At 47.9% G+C, this 19,951-nt stretch overlaps 9 protein-coding genes across 9 annotated transcripts; 6 read left to right on the top strand and 3 right to left on the bottom strand.

Moving 5' to 3' along the window:
* Window positions 1–445: 445 nt before the first annotated feature.
* On the top strand, window positions 446–1,476 carry BO85DRAFT_477865 (putative 2-hydroxychromene-2-carboxylate isomerase; the record flags this gene model as incomplete). Its single annotated transcript, XM_025662856.1, has 4 exons — window positions 446–520; window positions 584–680; window positions 757–1,040; window positions 1,101–1,476. 4 exons carry the CDS (start codon window positions 446–448, stop codon window positions 1,302–1,304), a joined length of 660 nt encoding a protein of 219 aa, XP_025515257.1. The 3' UTR covers window positions 1,305–1,476.
* A 1,753-nt stretch (window positions 1,477–3,229) lies between these two features.
* Window positions 3,230–3,648, top strand: BO85DRAFT_520127 (uncharacterized protein; the record flags this gene model as incomplete). Its single annotated transcript, XM_025665100.1, has 1 exon — window positions 3,230–3,648. The coding sequence occupies one exon, from the start codon at window positions 3,230–3,232 to the stop codon at window positions 3,566–3,568; it is 339 nt and encodes a 112-aa protein (XP_025515258.1). The 3' UTR covers window positions 3,569–3,648.
* Window positions 3,649–3,696: 48 nt separating this feature from the next.
* On the top strand, window positions 3,697–4,492 carry BO85DRAFT_299637 (uncharacterized protein). Its single transcript, XM_025655332.1, has one exon. The coding sequence runs from the start codon at window positions 3,825–3,827 to the stop codon at window positions 4,305–4,307; it is 483 nt and encodes a 160-aa protein (XP_025515259.1). The 5' UTR covers window positions 3,697–3,824; the 3' UTR covers window positions 4,308–4,492.
* On the bottom strand, window positions 4,448–7,279 carry BO85DRAFT_520128 (uncharacterized protein). Its single transcript, XM_025665101.1, has 5 exons — window positions 7,092–7,279; window positions 6,982–7,042; window positions 5,821–6,925; window positions 5,682–5,764; window positions 4,448–5,630 (listed from the first exon to the last, which is right to left on the bottom strand). The coding sequence occupies exons 1-5, from the start codon at window positions 7,180–7,182 to the stop codon at window positions 4,661–4,663; spliced, it is 2,310 nt and encodes a 769-aa protein (XP_025515260.1). The 5' UTR covers window positions 7,183–7,279; the 3' UTR covers window positions 4,448–4,660.
* A 1,068-nt stretch (window positions 7,280–8,347) lies between these two features.
* BO85DRAFT_438468 (alpha/beta hydrolase) lies at window positions 8,348–9,439 on the top strand (the record flags this gene model as incomplete). Its single annotated transcript, XM_025658671.1, has 4 exons — window positions 8,348–8,535; window positions 8,600–8,805; window positions 8,863–9,212; window positions 9,269–9,439. The coding sequence occupies 4 exons, from the start codon at window positions 8,348–8,350 to the stop codon at window positions 9,437–9,439; spliced, it is 915 nt and encodes a 304-aa protein (XP_025515261.1).
* A 692-nt stretch (window positions 9,440–10,131) lies between these two features.
* Window positions 10,132–11,106, top strand: BO85DRAFT_372545 (zinc-binding alcohol dehydrogenase family protein; the record flags this gene model as incomplete). Its single annotated transcript, XM_025656042.1, has 1 exon — window positions 10,132–11,106. The coding sequence occupies one exon, from the start codon at window positions 10,132–10,134 to the stop codon at window positions 11,104–11,106; it is 975 nt and encodes a 324-aa protein (XP_025515262.1).
* Window positions 11,107–11,356: 250 nt separating this feature from the next.
* On the bottom strand, window positions 11,357–14,314 carry BO85DRAFT_449370 (uncharacterized protein). The gene is made up of 6 exons (XM_025660150.1): window positions 13,843–14,314; window positions 12,872–13,769; window positions 12,395–12,799; window positions 12,087–12,313; window positions 11,798–12,001; window positions 11,357–11,724 (listed from the first exon to the last, which is right to left on the bottom strand). Exons 1-6 carry the CDS (start codon window positions 14,222–14,224, stop codon window positions 11,558–11,560), a joined length of 2,283 nt encoding a protein of 760 aa, XP_025515263.1. The 5' UTR covers window positions 14,225–14,314; the 3' UTR covers window positions 11,357–11,557.
* Window positions 14,315–15,163: 849 nt separating this feature from the next.
* Window positions 15,164–16,638, top strand: BO85DRAFT_514040 (S-adenosyl-L-methionine-dependent methyltransferase; the record flags this gene model as incomplete). The annotated part of the gene is made up of 5 exons (XM_025664731.1): window positions 15,164–15,280; window positions 15,400–15,529; window positions 15,610–15,733; window positions 15,810–16,249; window positions 16,322–16,638. The coding sequence occupies 5 exons, from the start codon at window positions 15,164–15,166 to the stop codon at window positions 16,636–16,638; spliced, it is 1,128 nt and encodes a 375-aa protein (XP_025515264.1).
* A 160-nt stretch (window positions 16,639–16,798) lies between these two features.
* On the bottom strand, window positions 16,799–19,178 carry BO85DRAFT_438472 (uncharacterized protein; the record flags this gene model as incomplete). Its single annotated transcript, XM_025658672.1, has 6 exons — window positions 16,799–16,802; window positions 16,898–16,927; window positions 17,147–18,085; window positions 18,147–18,271; window positions 18,324–18,422; window positions 18,516–19,178. The coding sequence occupies 6 exons, from the start codon at window positions 19,176–19,178 to the stop codon at window positions 16,799–16,801; spliced, it is 1,860 nt and encodes a 619-aa protein (XP_025515265.1).
* Window positions 19,179–19,951: the final 773 nt, after the last annotated feature.

Below are 19,951 nucleotides of genomic sequence, written 5' to 3' on the forward strand. Positions count from 1 at the left end.
GACCATGGCTTCGGTGACTGACTTTCTGCATACCCCGTTGGACCCCTTGCCTACTCATGTCTACAGGGCCTGCTTCAATTTCCAAGACCTTGAGTCTTCCAAGCAATAGCTTCAAGTTCAATATAAGTACAGTCAGAATCGATGGGGTAGGCGGGTGGGGTAGGCGGGTAGACCAATCCCTGCGGCTTTCCTCCCGAGCATCTCCGGTTGCTAGTAGATAGTTCTCAACAAGCCTCTGGTTCTCACCTTGAAACATTCCACTTATTGCGGAGAGAGTTTGTTGGGCCACTTACCATTGAGAAATTGTTGAGGTATCAGGTACTTAATTCAACATGCATAAGGTGAATAGTTGAGCATTAACACTTTCAAGCCTATAAAGCTGACAAGGAATCACTGGCCGTAAGGCAGGTTACAATTACAAGAAAACGAAAACACTACTCTCAAAATGAGCGCTCCCCAAATCACCTTTTATTTTGACATTAACAGTCCATTCAGCTACATCGCATTTCATGTTCTAAAGGTATGATATCCCTCCCCTGTACGGCGGCCGGTAAATTTCTCCTTCTTGCTGAACCATTTGCAGAGCTCCCCCGTCTTCTCAAAGTGCGAGATTCAATACGTTCCGGTTTCTATCAGAGATATCTTCCAACTCTGCCAGAACCCACCACCTGCAATCAATAGTGCGTCCCAGTATCTAATTTTGTATATAAAGGCTTGGATTGAAGCGCTGATCTCAGTGGCTTTTTCTTATCGTAGACAAACTTCCATGGATTGATCGTGAGCGCTTGTACTGGGCTCGTCGATTCGGACTCCCCATGTCACAGCCCATCCCTAACGGATTCCCCGCATCAACCGTTCACCTCCAGACGGCCCTCGCTTTGGTTGCCCGGCACTCACCCGAGAAACTTGTTCCAATCGCGGAGAAACTTTACCACACTTTTTGGGCAAAGGGTGATACCAGTATCATCCATCCAGAGATGTTCTCATCTGCCTTCGAAAGCGAGCTCGACGGCGAGGTTGCGAAAAAGATCCTGCGCGAGGTAATTATTGGCTTTGCCTTGAACAATCCATGACCCAAGCTTATGCTATTTCTTGAGCAGTCGTCTGATCCCGAGGCCAAAGTTATCTTGTGTGAAAATACGCGGAGGGCTTTTGCCTCTGGCGCATTTGGTCTTCCATGGTTTGTCTGCACCAACGCCGAAGGGGACACGGAGGGACACTGGGGGGTCGACCACCTCGGTTGTGTGGCCAACTTTCTACGCTTGGACAGAAACGTGGATCCGTCATTCAAGGTGTTACTGTAGATAGGAATGCGATTGATTACTAGATAGTTTAGTAGTGTTGATGAGATTCAGCCTGTTTACTTCCCGTCTATGCTCGGCTGCTGTCTGTGGGATATCCAGTGCCGGACCGGGTTTGATGTGTGTTCAGGGGAGAAAATTGGCTGTAGCACCTAGTTTTACTAGGGAACTCGGCGTCAACGCCCGTGCAAACGAGCACTAAGGCCTCTTCACTCCTCGACATTATTAACAATATGCTATATCTTATTTAAAACGACCATTTCACCAGTCATTCCTTAAAAATTTCCGAGGGTATTCCTATGGCTAGACTTTTCTTCCTTCCATCCGATTATACATAGCCATTGTTTCTTCCTAACCTGACTTGTTGTAACAGATTCCGGGTCCCTTGAATGGTTGTTGGAACCACGCTAAAGGCTTGAATATACCTAGTAGGTAATTCATTCCAATTTAGCCTGACCAACGAGCAACTCGGTGTTAATCTGGGTGAGATCAATTTCCTGATTGTCGTATTTTGCGACTTTCGAGACGAAGAAAGGATCGGTAAAGGTGATTTCTTCCATCTGCTTGTATGAGTTTGCAATGCCTAGGCAGACTCCACCGGTACATGGGACCTTCTTGGCGAACATAATATAAGCACCGGTATTGTATTGTTTCTTAAGCCATTCGACGTGGAATATTCTTCGACTTGCTCGGAAGGAGCAATATAGGAAACAGAGAGCAGGAAGAGAGGCATTGTGCTGAGTTGAGTTTAAACCCTAATGTAGTTGAAGGAGAATATGACGGAGGAAAGTTTTTGAATATGGCTTCGGAGTGTCCAATATAATTAGGTAGTTGGATAAATGTTAGTTAACTAACTCGTTAACTAGTTAAATAGTTAGTCAGTTAAAGTTGCCAATGCTTAACAAGCTTGAATTCCCCACCATAACTGGTCCATTTCTTATGCACCTTTCCCCACCACCACCACCACCACCACGTTGCTTATCAGGATCGGTTTGTACTATGCAGAGTAGAACTAAGTCAAATACTTTCTATTGGCTTGAGTCATGATAAGATCACTGTTTCGAAAAGACATCTCGAACTTATCTTATTTTTCTCCTATCCGATCAAGGCAGAAATTAATCCCTTCCAAAATACCACCAAGCCTACGAGTCCATACGCGAAGGAAGCACCAGTATCGACAGTATTCATTTTCAATTGAGCCAGACCAGCCATCACCCGGTGTCAGATCGTGTTGATGGAAACAAAATGCGCTATCAAGACTATTTGGACGCCTACAATCACCCGGACGAGGGAGCCAAAGCCCGTTTCTTTACTGGGGAGCCCGGTTGACACCGACAAGAATGTTAGTATGGTGGGACCTGCAAGGATCCGAATGCTTCGAATTCTGCTGCCCATTTTTACATAGATGACCTAATCTAACACTTTGTATGACTACTTACATTCTGCCACAATCACTGCTTGATATCTAGTTTGTATATGTTTATTAGAAAGTATATAGGGACTACATCTTAGGAAGCGTGTACAATCTTTTCGGAGGGTGCGATTTTGTTGACCAAGCTCGATTGCTCTGTGATCGCGCAGCACAACTGCGTTATGAAGCTAATGTGTGGACTGGGCGGATACCTGAAATCGAGAACATCCGATGAATCTCATGAAGCCCAGCGACAGGATCTGCCCAAAAGGGTTCCCCGATGAGAAGGCACAAAAGGTGGTGGGGAAAGGACAACAAACCCCCACATCCATACATGGTTAACCCCGACAGCTTGTGGCTTACCCCACGCAGCGCTTTCTCTTTTGGTAAAACAACTTGAAACGCGACCCCCTAAATAACTCCCTTCTTCAAAATAAAGGATTATCTGTAGCAAAGCAAAGGATGAGGACAACAAACGTCCACGTCAGACCATTTTTACCGGGGAGAATAATCAGCTATGACAGCGAAAACTGCAACTTGCACCGTGAAGCAGGTACCACCAGATTTTCCGCTTTACAAGGGAGTCTCGTTTACGGCAGACCGAATTAAAGCTGTCCGCAAGACCCTGCCGCAGCCTGGCGGGTATAAGTGGCTATACGAGTATATTGATTTATTGGATCCGGTCAAAGACTGGGAGCAGGTTATTCGAACCGAGTTCAACTACACTTTCAACGAATTCGGCGGTTCTATTCCGCACACAACCGCTTCATCAACGTTATCCAGAACCCCGTCGGTAGGAGGACTCTCGCGGGGACTGGGAAGGTTTTTGGTCATTTCCATGGTCATGACCGGCTGATGGATGCGAATGGCTTTCTGTTCAGCTGGATGCTGGAAGGTCTCACGACGCCGAATGGAAAGGCTGAAGTTGAACGGTTGAATCGGCTCCATATGCGTCTTGCCAAACGGTTGCCCGGGAATTTTGCGGATAAGGACGATTTCATTATTGCTATCGTCAACCTTGCTCTATTTCCTGCTCATCTGAGGGAGGTCTCTGGCTTGCCTCCGCTACCCGAGAATCGACGAATAGCGCGGCTCAATTGGTCTCGAGCACTATGGGCGAAAATCATTACGGAACTTGGACCTGCGAGGATGGAGGACTTCCAAAAACCTGGGAAGAGATGATGGAATGGGAGCGCCAGTTCAATGCACGGCCACATGAGCCTATCGATGAAGGCCATCGAGCGGCTGAAGCGCTCATCGACCACTCTTGTTGGCAGTGGTTTCCAAAGCCACTACGATCTATCGGCAGGGAGTTTATTTTGTTGATCCTCCCCGATTCCTCAATCCGAAAACATCGGCTAGGAGAACGGAAGCCCTGGTTGGATTCGTGCATCTACTACGGTTTCCGTCTCATGCTCCTTCTCCAATCTTTGGCGCCGGATCCACGCATCGGGCTGATCGATGGCATAATGGTGGAGGAGCAAAAGAAGGCAGGGGTTCTACCCCCTCGAAAGCAGCGGCTCTCGATGCCTACGGTTCTAGCGTTCTTGCTATTGACTAGGTTTGCACATTTCTTGTATCAGAATGTCAGGTGAGATCGGGAGTAGTCAGAGTGCATGCGCACCTTGGAGAAAATCTGAAAAATCTGTATCTCTAGACTTTGCATTCATTGAGCCGTGGCTGAAAGAAAATGTTCTTTTATAGCTAAGTCAAGAACATGGCGTTTGCTCTGTTCTTTTCTTTTTTTTTTTTTTTTTTTTTTTTTTTTCCCGCTTGGTAGCTGTTTCAAAATGAGCTCAGCGAAGGAAAATGGGAATGTCTAGCCCTATTGTGTACTACTTTGACTGTAGGTGTTATACCATTGTCCCAGCCGCAGAAGGCAAGTCCATTCAGTGAGCAGCACTCAGCGTGTTTCAAACGTAGAGTCGCGGCTGACAGAGACCCTGGTTCAGGATGATGTCGATATGGACGTAGCGAGATACCTCCCCAGTAACTTCTCTACGCCCCAGATCCGGCTTGGAGCATTGAGGACATCAGACCAAACAGTAGCTACGGCCTTGCTGGGAGGCAACAAGTGGATGTTTTCGATACCGGAATCCTCGATAAGCGAGGCCACAGCATCCAGAAGTGCTTGTTCTTCTGTGTTACATTTCGCACCCCTTTGGGTATCGTACTCAACTGTGTAAAGCCATCCGACAAGAAGTACAACGCAATGATATCCGAGCAAGCAATGGCCGGGATAAACATTGATGCTGCCAGTGAATCTCACAAGGTGTATTCCTCTTGAGATGGGCCCTCGGAGGAAAACGAGGCTGTGCTTGGCCGCGATGGTCATATGCGATGACCGTTGTGTTCGTACTAGGAGTGGGTTTACATTCTGGGCATCTTCGACAAGGCCTAGAGTTATTGCCTTCACATTGGCCAAGGCAGGCGTGTCCGCGTACAGATGAACACATGTCACCTCCCATAAAACAATACCTAGGGCAATGAGCGAAGGATTTGCCCTGGATGCTTCTTCACACGCCACACAGAGCTCCTTTATTGAAAGCATCCATCGTCCCAGGGCATTTGCAGCCGATTGAAGTACTTGTGTCGCAAGTTGTGATGGAAGGGCCATGGCCGTATACCTCGAACGACGAACGTGTGCCCAAAGTGCATGCATGAGCGTCAAGTGGCCAAGCACACTTGGCGTCGTACAAAGTGGCTCTGGGGTATATAACAGGGCGTGAAAGGCAGACTTGAACGATTTTGGTACCTGCATCAGGGAGCGTTGGGATTTCCAGGCTTCGGCATTTGGGCACAACCATAGAGGTTCATCATATGGCATCTCGAAGTCAAAATCACCAGGAACAGAAATTTCGTCCGACATAGACGAGACGCTCATGAGCCCAAGGAAGATAATGGTATTAATAATCGCTCTACTGCGATTAGAAGGGTCGATATTATCTGTAACGAGGCTGAAAACTCACCTTTTTCGTGCTTCAGCCTCGACCCAACTTTCCCAATCGTGGCATTTCGAGGAGCACAGATCCTCCCTAGTAGTTCGTAACTCCTGCAATACGTTCTTTAGCGATCTCAGCGAGTAGGAACGTTGCAATAGTTGCCCACCCTTGTTAATCTTGCCTGAAACTTCAAGCCGTTGGACCGGAGAGTAGCATCATCTGACCCGAATATAAAACAGGTAATGAACAGCAGTGTTTGTAAATACACTGTTTGCTTTTTTGACCCCTCGTCCGTATCGAGCGTTGACTTGGATAGATCATGAAGAGCTCGGGCTTCCACAGGATTGAAGGAGTAGAGGGCTCCAATTGCAAGCATCGATAAGAGCAGAGCACTAGGCGATGTGCGCACTTGGAATGTTGGTACATGCATCAAAGGCATGTGGACATGGAAATATTGGAAAAAGCTACGTATATAACGTTGGCACTTGACTTTTGCCGGGAGACTGCGATTCTCCGGCTGCGATCCTCTCCCAGTGGCATCTTGTAACCGTACCATGACGGTGTCGTCCAGCAAGAGTTGAGCTGGAAGCTTGCTTTGGTTCTCGTTAGAGTTTTCCACTAATTCAAGAAGCTTCATAGAGGTCTCGCATGACATGTAGTCCGAGGATCGAGGTGAAGGGAGATCCGATGGGTTTAGGGTAGGATAGCGGATACCAACGGAATCCATCAGGCTTGGATTTACGTGCGTTGGCCCTGCATTCCAGATGGGAAAACCGGTAGCATGCACTTTGTCTCCTGCTGCACCATCGCTAGCAGAGATGTTGTCATACATAGTCGACATTATGCTATTGACCGTGCCGGCTACATTCAATGCAACCTCGTTGTTATCCCCCTCAGTCTCCTGTGTTCGATTCTGATTAGGCAGCAAACTGTAATCGCCGTCTGGGAGAAGAGTATCGCTTGAGCCAAAGAAATCACTATACATGTCGATGTTACTGTAGTCCCACGTTAGGCTCCGAGAGGGACCCCCACTTGACTGGAGTTGAGTTTCCATCTCAGCCATAATTCCGACAGCAGGTCGTAGTGGCTCCGTGGTCTGCGCGCTGTTTGTGTCGGTCGCCGAAAGCCAGTCTGTTTGGAAAGTCTGACTTTCTTGAATCTGATGTGTTCGTGTTTCCTGGATCTGCGACGCCTGGACCCTTGATGCACGTTGCCTGTGGGAGGGTTTAAGGATGCGATGAACGCACCGCTCATGTCGTGTCAACACGTCCCTGCACCATGTCAGTCGCAAGAAGCGTGAAGTGGCAGCGTGCCGGATTTTTCGTACTTGCGAAGAAAGGCTCTGGGGCAGGAGGAGCACTTAAAGGAACTCCGAGGCGTATCTGGATCTAAATACTTGATGAGCTTAGCTCTTGCACTGGGCGACCTGGGGCCTACGTGATTGTTCGTGCCGAAGCTTGTGCTCTTTTCTCGCAAACTTGGCGTCGCAAAATGAACACGCAAATCGTTTGCGAACCTCCGGCTGCATGACGAGATTCTAACACAGTGAATATGTAAGGTGAGTAGGCAGCAAGCTTCGAAAACAGGGGCGAAGTGTATGCGAGTACCCCGCCCCTTGAGTCCTGACGGAACACCCCGGGCAGCGTTGTCAGCTTCATTCATAAGCGTATCCACCGCCTCACACCCTACTGGGTCCTGACCAGGACGCTGCCCATTGCACTGCACCACCCCCCTAAGGCGGCAAAATAGTATTACCAAATTTTATATCGCCCCGCTTGGATAGCTCATGAATTTGAATCAGATCCCAACTGCACCGCTTTCCATAAGCTTTTCGCCAGTAACCTGACACAGAGCAAGACGGTGATGTGGCCCGTGATTGGAATGATAGTCTGCCGATGTTCCAGACACAAGACACATTTAGATGTTTTAGATCGTCGCTCTAGAGTTCAAACAGAGCTTCCTTATTTTGTCGGACCTGCTTAAATTTAAAATAATTCTCTAAGATTCTCTACACCCACAACATCATGAATAACAGGCCTGTTCGAGAGTAGATAGGTTTCGGGCTGCGGTTACAGTACGTTGCGAAACCGGTGCAACCGCTTCCACTCTTTGAGTGATTCTCTAGGCCCACCGCCAAGAGACACTGGAACATATTAGAAATGGAACCGGAATATCAATATCCTTGTAACCTACGTACAAAGGAATACATATGTAACTCCCGAAAGAACTTCAAATATAGAGTAGTGGGTCTTAGCGTAAGGAGGAAAAGAGGCTATCGAATTGGAGTGGTTGCACCAGTTTCGCAACGTACGGTATCATGCTTTAGACGTCAGCGACCGGAATACTAATTGAACCGAATATCTAAATATTACAAAAAAGAATACAGGTCTCTGAGTAATAAGAAAAATCAATTGCCGGTGGTTAGTCACTTCTCCAGGCGCCGACATGCTGTCCATTGATTAACCGCCGTAGGGCCTATCGGATCGGGGAGATTACCAGGTATATCCCGATGTCCGCGGCTTGGCAAATCGCCGTCCCGAACGATCCGCCCAAATCAAAGGCAACCACTAATCAACTAATTAGTGCCGTTCACCTGTAACAATGCAAACTTATATACTTCTAGTTATGATAGACCCTGCATCTCATCTTTTGGTTTCTCAGTCGTGGACTCGGTCTTCCGTCTTTGCCACAAAATGGATGCTAAATTCAAAGTGTTCGACGAGATTGAAATCACCTACAAGACAATTAGGGACACGCCTTTGACGACAAGTATCCTCATACCTAAGAATGTCAAAGGCCAAAGGTGCCCCGTCTTGGTGCATTTCCATGGTGGTGGGCTCATGGTTGGCGACAAAATGTTTGCCCCTTGGTTTCCCTTATGGTAGGCCGCCCTTCGTTACTTTCCTCATTTCATTAAGTTGCAGCGCCTAACGTACGACTCCTAGGCTTGCGCAGTTTGCCGAATCTCACGGAGCTATAATCGTCACTCCAAATTATCGACTGATCCCCGAGGCTAAAGCCGTTGATATTCTTGATGACGTTAAGGATTTCTGGGATTGGCTCCATCTCTCGTTGCCTAATGAAGTGGAAAAGTTCCGCAAGGACCTATCTCCGCAGCTTTCCAAGATCGCTGTCGCCGGTGAAAGTGCTGGTAGGTATCCCAACAATGTTCAACCCATTGATTTGCTAATTCAATTAACATGTAAAGGTGGCTATTTATCGTTGCAATCCGCATTCCTTTTCCCGGAGGCTCATATCAGTGTCGTTTTGGCTCAGTACGGAACGCTCGATATTGACAGTCCGTTCTACAATCCCCAACCCACCGGTCCTCTCCAAGGCAGTTCGGTTGTCAACAATTATCTGGCGAATTTAAAACCCGGTTCTATAAGGGTGTCTTCCCCTATGCCTGACAGGTGGGATCTTTGCGAAGCTATTCTTGCGGAGGGCAGACACCGCGAGTTAATAGGAAATGAAGATAAGGTTCGCCTCATGAAGACCCTTGAACAGGCTCAAACCCCACCAGCCATGTGGCTGGCCCAGGGTACCGATGATCCAATTGTAAGTATTTAAGCTGAAAGAAAGTAAGAAAGCTTTTACAACTAACAGCTAAATAGATGCCGTTGGAGACGGCGATGAACTTTGTGGAACAGATGAAGAAATCTCATCCAAGTACGCCGTTGCACGTTTCTATTCAGCCCGGCTCACATGGGTTTGATTGCATGACCACATTCCATGAAGATTGGGTCAAGGAAGGCTGCAAATTTGTTGAAAAGTATTGGCCATAGAGTGATCAAAAATCTTGCTTCCAGCAGCAAGGCTGGGCATGAAAATCGAGAATGTGGCGAAAGAGATCTATATTTCCATAACTGGTAGCCAGTTATACGTGAAGCAGATAGATAACTTACTGGCCACTCCGAATATATTATGAGGTACTTATGTACTTTGCTTAGAGGACAATAATAAGAAAACAACACAGGGTAGTTATATTTATATCTTTTTATCGACTGCTTCATTCACCTTTCTCTGGTGATCATGGCGCCCTCTCTTACGAAAATCCCGTGCCCATGCTCCCTGCTCCTTCACATTCGTCAGATCCCAATGAATTGAGCATGTGCTTCCACACTGATATTATTTATGACACTCTTTCCCTTCTCGTTGTGCTCATCTGCATAGGAAAATCGAATCAACCGTTTATTTGTCAGCGTAACAATAGAATTATTCTATACAAAGAACATGTCTCGATGCGGGTTTTTATCTCCCCGGTTCCGGTAATTCCATGGCGTTCACTTTCGGGCCGACAAAGAAAACTAGCAAACCTGCTTTCACGGATAGTTTGAACCGTGCTGACCATCTCCCACACCGAGTTGGCATGTTTGCCACCATTTTCATTATTTAGCTGATGCCTTGGCTGTTCTTATTCAACCATACAAGACATTTCATTCAACTCCTTTGCAACTGCCCAAAAATACTAACGAGAATGGCTCCCACAATGAAGGCGATAGTGATTCACCACCCAGGGGGCCCAGAGACGCTTCGGATTGAACACATTCCTATTCCCACGCCTCGTATTGGCCAGGTACTTATCCGAGTCAAAGCATTCGGGCTCAATCGATCCGAGGTGTTTACACGAAAAGGGCACTCGCCGGGTGTGAGGTTTCCGCGGGTGCTCGGGATCGAAGCAGCAGGCATAGTCGTCTCGGCTCCCGGTGGCGAATTTCCAGGAGGCACTGTGGTCCTGACAGCGATGGGCGGGATGGGAAGAGCATTCGACGGAGGTTACGCCGAGTATACCCTTGTTCCTGCCGTTCAAGTTCAGGCCATCACCACAGAACCCTTACCATCATGGGAAGTTCTGGGTGCAATGCCGGAGATGTTGCAAACTGCCTGGGGTTCGCTCTTCAAATCCCTCCGCCTGCAACCAGCTGATCGGTTACTCATCCGTGGTGGCACTACTTCTATCGGACTGGCGGCCGCAGTGATTGCCAAATCGCACGGTGCCTTTGTCGCCGCGACCAGTCGAAGATCCGATCGGGAAAGACTCTTACGTGATAATGGAGCGGACGAAACATTTGTCGACGACGGAATGCTTTCGAAGAAAGTCAGGGACCCATTCGATAAAGTCCTTGAACTTATTGGCACTGAGACGCTACAGGACTCCCTACACTGTGCTAAGGAAGGGGGCCTTGTGTGCATGACTGGTATCGTGGGGAATAGGTGGACGTTGGAAAATGTCAATCCGATGGAGTATATTCCTACGGCGGTTAACCTGACTACCTATTCAGGTGGCTATGAGGACTTTATGCGAGCGCCGTTGAATGAGATGGCCAAGAAGATTACGACGAGCGAGCTGCATGTTCAGATAGGTAGGGTTTTTAAGATGGATGAAATTGTCGAAGCCCATCAGACTATGGAGGAAAACAAGGCGGATGGGAAAATCGTCATGTTAACATAATTATAACCTCATTATTTGGTATAACGTGCTGGTTATCTCAATCACTCCCAAGTTTGCAGGTTCTGTACTGAATGGCGAGCTTTGCTTTCCTCGTCAGGGACGTTTTCAAAGTTTCTAATCATCAGCGGTTTTCCAAGAACACTAGGTACGTCCACCTCCTAGCTGCTTTGCTCGGCGTCACCCCAGAGTGATATTATTAATGTTACGGTCCGAAAGCCCGGGAAGATCGGATAAACTGTCTATTTGTAATACCTCTTCACGTACTGTGTGCGAATGCGCCTCATATACGGTAAACAAGTTGGATGCAGTAATATTGGAAAATCAGTTATAATACTCGATTCTTAATATTGGATGGTCCACGATCTTCCGCTGTTGTGGCCCACGAAAGCTGCCTGAGCGTAAGCTCGGCGTATATCATCAGCGCCTTCCTTCAATCCAAATAACGAAGGTGTCAAAAAATATTCCAACAGTTCATGTCCCCAACATGCTCCGCAAGCCAAGTTTCGCTCAGAAGATTTGTAGCGTCTCCATGGAATTGAGAAAAACCATTAGGCGAATTCAGGTTTAATATGTTGTCGTCTTGGCTTGACAGGTTATTGGAGTTCACTCCTTCATTGGCTTGATGGAGAGTCGGTCGTTCAGTTTCTGATCCGAAATCCGGGCAAGAAATGGAAAGAGAACTCAAGCTTACCACTTTCATTCATGGCTGCAACACGGCATTGCAGTGCTTCAATGACTTTCATAGCCTGAGTGGCAGATTGAACTTGCACGCTATGATGTTCAAGTATCATAATGCACCGAGACACGGAGTCTTCAAGTGAGGAGCTGCTGAACTCAGTACCAGGGATAGGGCATAGACGAGAGATAAGAAGTACTATGGCGCAGACGAATGCATCTAAAGACAAGTCAGTGATGAACAAACAATTAGAATCGGACTGGCAGTCCACTGGTATAGTCCGAAAAGCCTGCTAATAACTAACAATGAACTATTCGCCAGCCCGGGCTTCTGGAAACGTCCGCGAGACTTTCGTCAAGATGCGCTATAAGGGTGTGAACCGTCGACACACATAATCTGCAGGCATCCAGTGCAAAGCTGTCCTCCAACCTAAGATTTTTCCGATTACCCGCACACTCTGAAAGGGTGTTTCGATTTTGTGCCGCAGAAAGGAGAACGGGTCTTAAGAGCAAAATCCGAATATATAGAAACCTGGTAGTGATTAGTTTAAGCCTGTAGAAACGATTATGAGGGAAGAAGTTTTTTCGTTCATGCAGATTGTAGATCACTAACCTGGAATAGAACACCCTAGCTTGCAGATTTCCCCCAGTGTTCCTCAAGTCTCTGTCAACTTCGGTCGTACAACCAGATCCGAGATTACTCGGAAGGGACGCGTCTAGGTCATCTAGGGCGGAGTTAAGCTTTAAGATGTCTTCCAGGCGCTGCCTAGAACCCCAAATGCCATTGACATTCGAAGCTGTTGCAACCCCGTTATGGTCATACACCTTCGAGATGATGTCGTCCAAGATGTCGAAGAGTTGGATAGAATATATGAAGAACCCGTCGCGACATTGAAGTTGCCTCAACTGGTTTTCTTCGCCACTTTCCAGTAAGTATGCATCGTCGACCATTAACGGGGCCGGAACGCTCGATTTTTTGGATATCATGCTTGGGCGACCGAAGGTAAGCCCAAGTAATCTAAGAGTACGTCGATGTACTTGTCAGTTCAATTCGACAATCACTGAAAGGGTGCATCGCATAATAACCGACCTGTCAATTACTACACAGTTATGCCATACTCTGCGTCTCATTTCTCGCTCAAGTGGTCCCCTTGAGGCCGATATTGGACTGTCGATGTGAAGACCGATATCATACGCGCTTCTTATTGCTAGGCCAAATATATTCCAGCATCGGCTTGCGTATTTTGTCGATTGGAGATAGAGGCCAGTGAGAAGGAGCATCTGCACAGTAGAAAGTGACGCAAAATCCAAAACATCAACTTGGTAGAACTTCCTAGATTTTTGGTAGAACTGATCCGCCAAAGTTGCCCTTTTGGCGGGAGCCACTATGTCACTAAAGTGACAGCCGATGGCAAATACAGCATTCAATGATGCCAGGAATATAGGGTCCTCTGTTGCTCCAGATTCGGGCAAGGAGGCTTGATCGTCGTCAGGCGCCCACAAAAGTTCATAGGAAGCGACGAACGTTGGCTTGTGAAGTATAGGGAATATTGGATGTGTGGAATTCCAGAAGCAGTTCATCAAGTTATCGGCCACGCGTCGTGGTGGTAACGAAGGGAGGTCTATATCCACATCATGAGAATCCCCCGGCGTCCTTCGGACACGCTTTGATCCGGACGAAGATTCCATATTTTGGCCAAAATCCAACCGAGGTGCATGGTTGCTCTGATTGCTTGTTCCGGCTGCTCGCATCATCGACTGGACGAGACCCATCACTGACGAAGTTCCAGAAGCATACGCTGAGTCGGTCTCTGGCGACGGCACGATTACCGTTGCATCAGTGCAGATGAAGTCGTTCTGGGATGTTGGCAATGCATCTTGTTGTGCCAAAAGCTGGGTGTCAAGATATCGGTCTGACGGTGGAGGTGTAGAAACGACCAGATGATCTACAACATTGCTGGAGCTGTTGGGATCCAATCTTCTTCCAGCTGAATGTATCAAAACGTAAGTACCAGTAACAATTTTAGGCGCGTCATGGTCTACACAAACAGGGTAACTGACGAGTTAGATCCGCGTATATGTCTCCGCCCGATCTTCGATGAGACCCGCGCTGGTTGCTCCTTTGGAGCTCTCTTACACGATCTTCCAAGGTCAAAACGTATCTGCGAGTATCAGCTATATAATCAATCGAAAATAAGCACAACCATGAAAACCTCTGGGTCCTGAGCGAGCCCTTCTCATAGATACAGCTTTGACCTAGACCTCTGTTTGCACATCTGGAGCAAGCTGGTGTACGCCCATCGCATCGTGTCTTATGATTGCGGCAATTGTTACACGCTAGCCGCGTCTTTCGACGTCTCACGGGTGGCCGATGCTCGCGACTGTCCTGTGTTGCGATATCTGGGTTCGAGTTGTATGCAGCCCCATCTCCTGTTCCACTCATATTGTTCCAATTATGTTGAAGTTTGCATAACCCAGCCTTTGAGTAAGAAAGTCGTCCCGCCGGAGGAGTAAGGGTTAGCTTCAAATCGTTTGGGTCGAGTCAGGACGAGGTCATTTGGTAAGTCCGGAAATGGCGGCTCGCCTTCTGCTTAGCTAATCACCTAACATAGTTTAACGTAAGCTGCAACAGGCCAACAGCACAACGAGAATTGTAAAGCCCTGGACACTTCAATCGATCCCTTTCAACTCTTTGGGTCCCTCTTAGCCGGAACCCGGTGATATGATTTACTGCAGTTTTGGTGAGATTAGATAATAACAAACGTTTGGTAACTACCTAACGTACTTCCCGGTTGAATATTCCCCCCCAGTATTACCATACATACAGGATAAATGTTCACAATCAGATATCTTACCAATTATAAGATGTATTATCATAAGTTCGTATCTGTATACCATATAGGCTATGAAGAGCTCTTAGTCTTTTCTTCTTTTTTTCCGAATATTTTAATTGGCGAGTTCTAGTATGTTCTGGCTTCACTAGTATTACTATGGTAAGAAACAAAATGAAGGAATAGACTTTGAAAATACATTTGTGTGTAGATTTTTAGAGCCCTACAGTCTACTGTTGTTAAGATACGACAGTTCAATAATCGATATTATATGGTGATATAACATGGGCTAATTTCCCCACCATCACAAAATCAACGGATAATTCTTATGCAGATTCCCCACCACCACCACCACCACCACCACCACACTTACTTGTCAAGATCTTTCACTCATCGGCGAGAGATACTATGCAGAGTAGAAATAAGATAAATACTCTCTATTGGTTCAAGAATGTGCAGCATCATGAGACAATCCCTCCTCTAATAGTGGTAGTGGACATCACAGCACATTCCCTTGTTTGCCCACAATTACTTGAACAACATTTTCTACCATGACTCGACCTACCGAACATAGTAACGTGGTCCTCGAGACTTTGAACTCGATTGGTGCTCATATCTTCGCCACGGACGGTGATCGCAGCAAAGCCCTCTTGGCCGCGTATGCGCTGGTCAGCCGCCTCGAGACCACGTGGGAGAGGATCGCGAGAATGTGTATGAATGAGGCAAGTTCCCCTGGTGACCTCTCTTACGCCGTTTGGAGGAGTAACTAACAGCGGGGAAATTATAGCCGGCACTGTGGGCCAGCTTGAAGGTAGTCAAGGACCTGCAGCTATTCGAGAAATGGCATGAGCAAGGCGACGCAGTGCAAAGCAGTGATGAGTTGGCCGCTCTGGTCCACTGCAACCCAGACCTCTTCGGTCAGTTGGTGGCATCCATTATATATTATGAAGCTTTTACAATACTTAAAACTGAAACTAAATGGTGGTGCACTGACCAGGCCGCATCCTCCGTCATCTTGCTGTGAACCACGTCCTAGCTGAGCCCACAGCCGGAACGTTTAAGCCAACGAGTTTCTCTCTCGCTCTTCTGCAGCCGGTCTTTGGCGAGTGGATCAATTACCTGTGAGTTTGTGGCTGCATGTGCCACTCTGATGTTTATTTTTCTGTCCCTTCACCTTGGCTCACACCGAAGAATCAGGTATGACCTCGGCATTCCCGTTTTTCACAGCGCTCCTGAGTTCCTACAGAAGACCAACTATCGGAACCCCACCGACCCTAAAGATGGGATTTTTCAATATGCAAAGAACTACCAGGGCGACCTGTTCGAATATTTCACCAGCCACCCGCGTGAAGGGACATCATTCAACCATGCCATGGGTGGGGTGATGGCTCATCAAGCCAGCTGGCTAGACATCATCCCAGGAGAGCACTTTATAGACGGATCGAACCCCGATCTACCGCTGGTTGTGGACGTTGGAGGAAACATCGGCCATGACATTGAGAAGTTCCGCCAGGTGTATCCGGAGACGGCGCACCGACTCTATCTCCAGGACCGGGCCGCAGTGGTTGAGCTCGCCAAATGCCCGGATCCTGTGAACAAAATGGTGCACAATTTCTTCCAGCCGCAACCGATCACAAGTAAGTAAGACTCCATGGAAAGGGGAGCAGAAGAAATCGAACCGAACTGATGGACTGATGACGATACTACAGAGTCCCGCGTCTACTATCTGCACGGCATTCTGCATGACTGGTCGGATGAACCGGCGCAAAAGATTCTGTTGATGCTCCGCGACGCGCTGATGCCCGGGTATAGTAAGCTGCTCGTGCACGACCATGTAGTGCCGGAGAAAGATGCTCATCCGCATGCCACCTCGTACGATTTGACTATGATGGCCATGGTGGCTGGCTTGGAGCGCACCGAGACGCAATGGCGGACTTTGCTATCCTCGGCGGGATATCGGGTCGTCAAGGTCTGGCGGTCGCCTTTAGCTGCACAGGCGGTTATCGAGGCTGAAGTGGCACTTTGAGCGATGTGGCAATTTATATATGTGCTAGAAGCTGTTCCCCCCTGCAATTTTCGAATTGTCGATATTGGTAATAGCAAAGCAGGGGATAATAAGAGTATATTCAATGACTGGAATCTAATATATAGTCCTATGGTTGTATGTGCTCATTGTCTTAATTTCACTACCTAAGTAATCATTCAATTGTTAGGCTATACATATGACTACCAGGGCCGAACAACGGGTCAGGTCTTTTATGTTGCCCTTTCTCATATAGACGTACACACCAAGAACGTTTTCAATGACCCAATTCCTATAATGAATTTGGAAGCCCAAGAGTGACTCTTCTGTAGACAATAATATGTCTGCCTCTTGTGCACTGTCTCGTTCCCTTCAGATATTAGTCGATATGTCGGTCCGCCATCAATAGAGGCACCGGGGCTCTCTCTGTTTTGTAATGCTCAAGGCACAAAGAAGGTCACAGATACCAGTAACTAGTGGCAACAGGTTTTTCTCTGATGCCTTGACATACAGAAGGTCACGAACTCGAAGAAGAATAGACCTGGTGGCACCCAGCGGCATACCACCATAGAAAGTGGAGGCCGAGGTCACGCTTCCCAACATGGGGGTCCCAGACCCCAAAATTATCCATCTTTGTATTACAGGGGAGTCTGGTCCGTCAATTTGGAAATTGCCTCCCGACCCTAGACCACTAGAGAGGTTGCTCGAAGAGGGCATTTGGGCCATAGTCCCATATATAAATAGACACAGACTAGCTTGGTAAGCTCCGACCGCAAAGAACTCTGTGAAGCTCTGGGCATTGAGATGGTGTAGATACCGAATAAATTGGCTTGCATGCCATACTGCCTTCCGTGCCTGACTGCTTTGGCACCATCGTTCCAAGAGTGGCAATACAGCTTCGGCTTCTTCGGGTCCTTCGCGGCCAGCAATTATTTCGATTTGCTCAAAGGGTGTCAGAGAATGCATGGAGATCAATTCGGCTGTTAATTGGCTGCTGTGATGATCACCTGGCTGGCTGTCGTCGTGGAGTATGCGGATGCTGTTCAGGAGCTGAGCTACCCGGTTTTGGAAGCTCTCATCTGCAAGGAGGAAGTCTCCAGGTGTATCCAAGATTCCTGGAAGCAGAAGTCCTTTCGACTGGAGGTGATCTTTGACCATGGAGCCGACGGCATGAAGGACGATCGAGCGTGCTAAATTGGAATCGTAAAGTGGTGAAATGGTCTGCAGGAGAGACGGGTTGGCGAGATACTCCCGAAGGCCCGCCTGTTGAAATGTCTTCTCGAAACTCTGCATCTGGATATATGTTCTGAGCCATTGTGCTGCGGTCTTCGCTGCCCAAAGCTTCCCGCTTTGGGGAAATGAAAGACAGAGCTCGGCGTAGGAGACAGGAGTTCTACTCCCAGTTACCAAGGACTCTTGCGAGCAATGAATATGCATGTGGAACACCAATCTAGCCGGTACATCCACACTTTAGTCTGACTGGACACTATGACATGATAATGGGAACTCACCTTTTCCAGGATTCCTGCTCAACCCAATGATGCCATTTGCTCTCGAGTACATCGTCAGTGTCTGCCGGATCTGGGATCACACTAGTATAGGTCGAAGCACGGTAGCGACGGCCACTTCGGAGCATCTCCATGCGCGTTAGAAGGCATACAGTTGAATACTGGGGCTCATAGGCTCACGGTGACAGCCGATCCTACAATAGCTGCGGCAATTTCCATCCTGCGTTTATTGCCACTCCATAGCCCTGTCTGGACATACAGAGCAAGCGCCTGGATTTGCTGCAAGCAGCGGGTTTGTGCTATTCGTTTCTCGAACTATCGCCCTTGGTTATTTCCCCTATGCATGTGAAGCTGGAAAGCTGCCAGTCTTACAATCTGGAATAAATATGGATGGAGGACACCGTGTAGGGCAGTTCCGAACCGGCGAACAGCCGCACTGGACGATCTCATAGCTGCCGACGTGATACAAGCGCCCAGAAGCTCTGTCGGCATCTCACTTGAGCGTAGAGTCGGAATATGAATCCAGCTGTCATCGTCAGTTGTATGAGTCGCATAAAAGCGATGTAGGAGTCGATCAAGCACATTCGCTGCTGGAAAGGCGGAGACCACTTTGATCATATTCGCTGGCTCACAGGTGTGCAGTATCATGGCCAAGATCCGATCGCGTGTATCGGACGAGACTGTATCGTCAGACATGCGAGCGGAAGGATATGCTAGGTGATTTTCTATACAGCTGGATTCTGGATCGAGAAACAGATTGCCTTCCTCGGCAGCACGGTGATACTCTGGGTCTGGATCCCATCGCCCTACTGTGTTTTCATAGGCCTCTAGCACCTTCGGGGAATTACTCTGGCCTTTGAATGTGTGGGAGAAGGGAACATCAGATGTAATGGATGATAAATCTAAACCTGCCGCTCCGACGATATGGGAAGCCATGCGAAGAATATTAGACGAATTCTGTAGAATCTGTCTGTTCTGTGGTGATCCCTCGACCATAAGTTCTGCTAGATCGTCTATGCCATCAAGGGTGCCCATCGCTAACCCAATGATTAGAGGACATCTCAAAAGACAAGCTGTACTCCCAGAGAGCGAATACTGATCGTACCTGAGTCGGACCCCGCCCTAGGCAAGTCTGGCGTTATATTGGCATCCGGTGCCCGAATGGGCGTCTGATGTGAAACGCCGGAATGTGCGGTATGATCTGCTTGGGGGTAAACAGCATTCCCAGGAACTTGGGTTTCATCTTCTGCTAGAGGCCAGGGTCGAACACAAGACATCTGTCGCTGGTGGCATCGCTGGCAAATCTCGTTATTATCGCATCGAGCTTTGGCAGTTGCACAGGCCTCACAGGCTTGTGAAGCACGCGGGCCCCGACGGCGGGCTCTAGGTGATCTGTTCATTCTAGTCCTGGAGACAGATTCTGAAGAGTGGAACATTAGAGCTAGACAATTGCTGGGGGAGTGGGGTCGGAAGTAGTACTATCACTTATTATCTTTTGAGGATAGTCCGGGGAAAGCTTCAAATTGGGTAAGATTGCGGGGTTCTGCATGGCGGTACGTGGCCTTCACGAAAAACACATTTTAGTGTTGACCACCACGCTAGCGCACGGCTTGATTGCCCAGGAACGATATACCGAATACGTAGTTGCTCGAGTGTATCCGCCGGAGGAGTCATTAACCGTCATCCAAGCACCCATCACACGTTACCTTAGGCCCAGAACAGAGATGTCACAACCAATTGTGATTGGTATTGTCGATTAGTGAACCTCCCTCTCTAATGACATAAATCACTACAGGCGAAGGCCTTGA

The sequence above is a fragment of the Aspergillus piperis genome, assembly GCF_003184755.1.
Source record: "Aspergillus piperis CBS 112811 unplaced genomic scaffold BO85scaffold_9, whole genome shotgun sequence".
NCBI classification, from domain to species: Eukaryota; Fungi; Ascomycota; class Eurotiomycetes; order Eurotiales; family Aspergillaceae; genus Aspergillus; species Aspergillus piperis.

Excerpts from the sequence above, each read along its gene's own strand:
- BO85DRAFT_449370 (XM_025660150.1), bottom strand. The coding sequence starts at position 14,224 with ATGAGTGGAACAGGAGATGGGGCTGCATACAACTCGAACCCAGATATC. Across the intron at positions 12,002-12,086 it reads GGGCTGGCGAATAGTTCATT|ATGCATTCGTCTGCGCCATA; the intron begins GTTAGTTATTAG and ends ACTTGTCTTTAG. Across the intron at positions 11,725-11,797 it reads TGCAGCCATGAATGAAAGTG|CCAATGAAGGAGTGAACTCC; the intron begins GTAAGCTTGAGT and ends CTCTCCATCAAG.
- BO85DRAFT_299637 (XM_025655332.1), top strand. The coding sequence starts at position 3,825 with ATGGGCGAAAATCATTACGGAACTTGGACCTGCGAGGATGGAGGACTT.
- BO85DRAFT_520128 (XM_025665101.1), bottom strand. The coding sequence starts at position 7,182 with ATGCAGCCGGAGGTTCGCAAACGATTTGCGTGTTCATTTTGCGACGCC. Across the intron at positions 6,926-6,981 it reads CCCAGAGCCTTTCTTCGCAA|GGACGTGTTGACACGACATG; the intron begins GTACGAAAAATC and ends GACATGGTGCAG. Across the intron at positions 5,631-5,681 it reads GAGGCTGAAGCACGAAAAAG|AGCGATTATTAATACCATTA; the intron begins GTGAGTTTTCAG and ends TAATCGCAGTAG.